Source organism: Poecilia reticulata, linkage group LG19 (genome assembly GCF_000633615.1).
Source record: "Poecilia reticulata strain Guanapo linkage group LG19, Guppy_female_1.0+MT, whole genome shotgun sequence".
NCBI classification, from domain to species: Eukaryota; Metazoa; Chordata; class Actinopteri; order Cyprinodontiformes; family Poeciliidae; genus Poecilia; species Poecilia reticulata.
In genome coordinates, this window is record NC_024349.1 from 5,225,751 (window position 1) to 5,227,325 (window position 1,575).

General features: G+C 33.5%; 1 protein-coding gene across 1 annotated transcript in view; it reads right to left on the minus strand.

The window, feature by feature from the left end:
• LOC103481325 (receptor-type tyrosine-protein phosphatase eta-like) overlaps positions 1-1,574 on the minus strand; it is a gene marked incomplete at its 5' end in the record, with an annotated part of 4,601 nt that extends 3,027 nt beyond the window's left edge. The window contains 5 exons of the mRNA XM_017310686.1: positions 437-510; positions 626-713; positions 834-915; positions 1,416-1,466; positions 1,555-1,574. Coding sequence (XP_017166175.1) covers positions 437-510; positions 626-713; positions 834-915; positions 1,416-1,466; positions 1,555-1,574 — 315 coding nt within the window. The remainder of the gene's footprint in view (positions 1-436; positions 511-625; positions 714-833; positions 916-1,415; positions 1,467-1,554) is intronic.
• Position 1,575: the final 1 nt, after the last annotated feature.

Genomic DNA, 1,575 nt, shown 5'->3' on the forward strand with positions numbered 1-1,575 from the left:
TGTTCATCGGCAAAATAAAAACCTTTGTCAGTTCAAGTTGCTGGTGCTAAGATAAATGTGAATGCACAAGAAGTTCAACAAATATTTTAAAATGGTGCAGTGTCTGAGTGTCTTCAGTCAGAAACATCTTCACCGCTGYTGTAATACAGACTGCTACAGCAGATATATTCACTTCTCACCAAGAAAACAATGAAATAAGAACGTTGCCCTAACTGTGACAAGATATTTCCTTAAATATAAATAAAGAAGAAAAAAGAGACCAATAGAGAAGTTGTACCTAAAAATCTAGACAGAGGAGAAAAACTCAACAAAACCATCAAAAACATTTCTACTGATTTATTTTTGAAACGATAAACAACTCTGGACTTTACTTCAAGTCCTGGAGAAAAAATAACATTCTTCTCTRAGCAAATGCATTATTAATATGGACACTTACTGGTATGTAACTGGCATTTATATAGTCCGTCTCTGTGGGGGCTGATGTGTTTAACTTTACCCGACACCAGTCGTCTGTTCAGGAAACACAGAAACTCTCAGATGAGAAAAGAAAAGGTGAATATTCCCTAAAACATCTTCAGCTGGTATTTCAATGTAAACATGGAGCAACAATAAGACCTGAACCCACAAGGCAGGATGTTAAAACGGTTCTTCTCTCTGTTTTCTGGTAGATTTGCTGCCTTACATGTCTGGCCTGTGCCAACAGGAACGAGGGCCTGAAATTAAATATGACACCATAAAATTAAACAACTGATATCTGAAATATGTGACAAACTGTTTTAAGAGAAGAGTARAGAAAGAGAAGATTTAATTCTAGATAAATGTATTTTGTGAACCTCATATTCCTGACTGAAGCCTCTGTTTTCATCCAAACTCTGCTGCTGGAAGTGGGCTGGAAATTTGGCTGCAGAAACAGTTCTGGAAGAAATCAGATTATTATTATTCCATCAATCTGTAAACTTGGAAAAACAAATCTTACAGCAAAGAAAATATGTTGTGTTTACTAGTTGCCTCAAAAAAATCAGTTACTACAACGTATGAAAACACATTAAGTTTTATTGTGCAAAATAGTATTACAAACCTAAAATAACCTGAAAAATGTGGTTTAGTTGTATGTAAACTAAGTAGACATCTTGACATTAAAGTTTATATATGAATAAGCTAAATGGTCAAGACTTTTCCATGCTAAACAAAACTCTTACACTGATCATAAGTTTTATTCTCAGCCATTTTATTTTTCTGTCTACATCAAAAGCTGTATTGTATTTGTGAACCTTGTGTCATAAAAGCATATTTTATTTTTCAACATTTAAATTAGCTGTACGTATGTTCAAAACTTTCTCTTCGGTTTGCTGGAGCAGAAATGGAGTTGTGAACATTAATGTTGAACAGGATGTTTTGTTTTACAGTGTACTCACTTCTCATTTCTTTCTGTTGTTTTGGATTCAAGGATGAAAGGTATTTTTCTGCTATTTTAACAAATATAAAGATTGAAATGGTAAATTTCATACTATAGATCAGACTTAATGATATTTCTGTCACTAAGGAAGTACTGACCTGACAATATCTGGCTTTTTA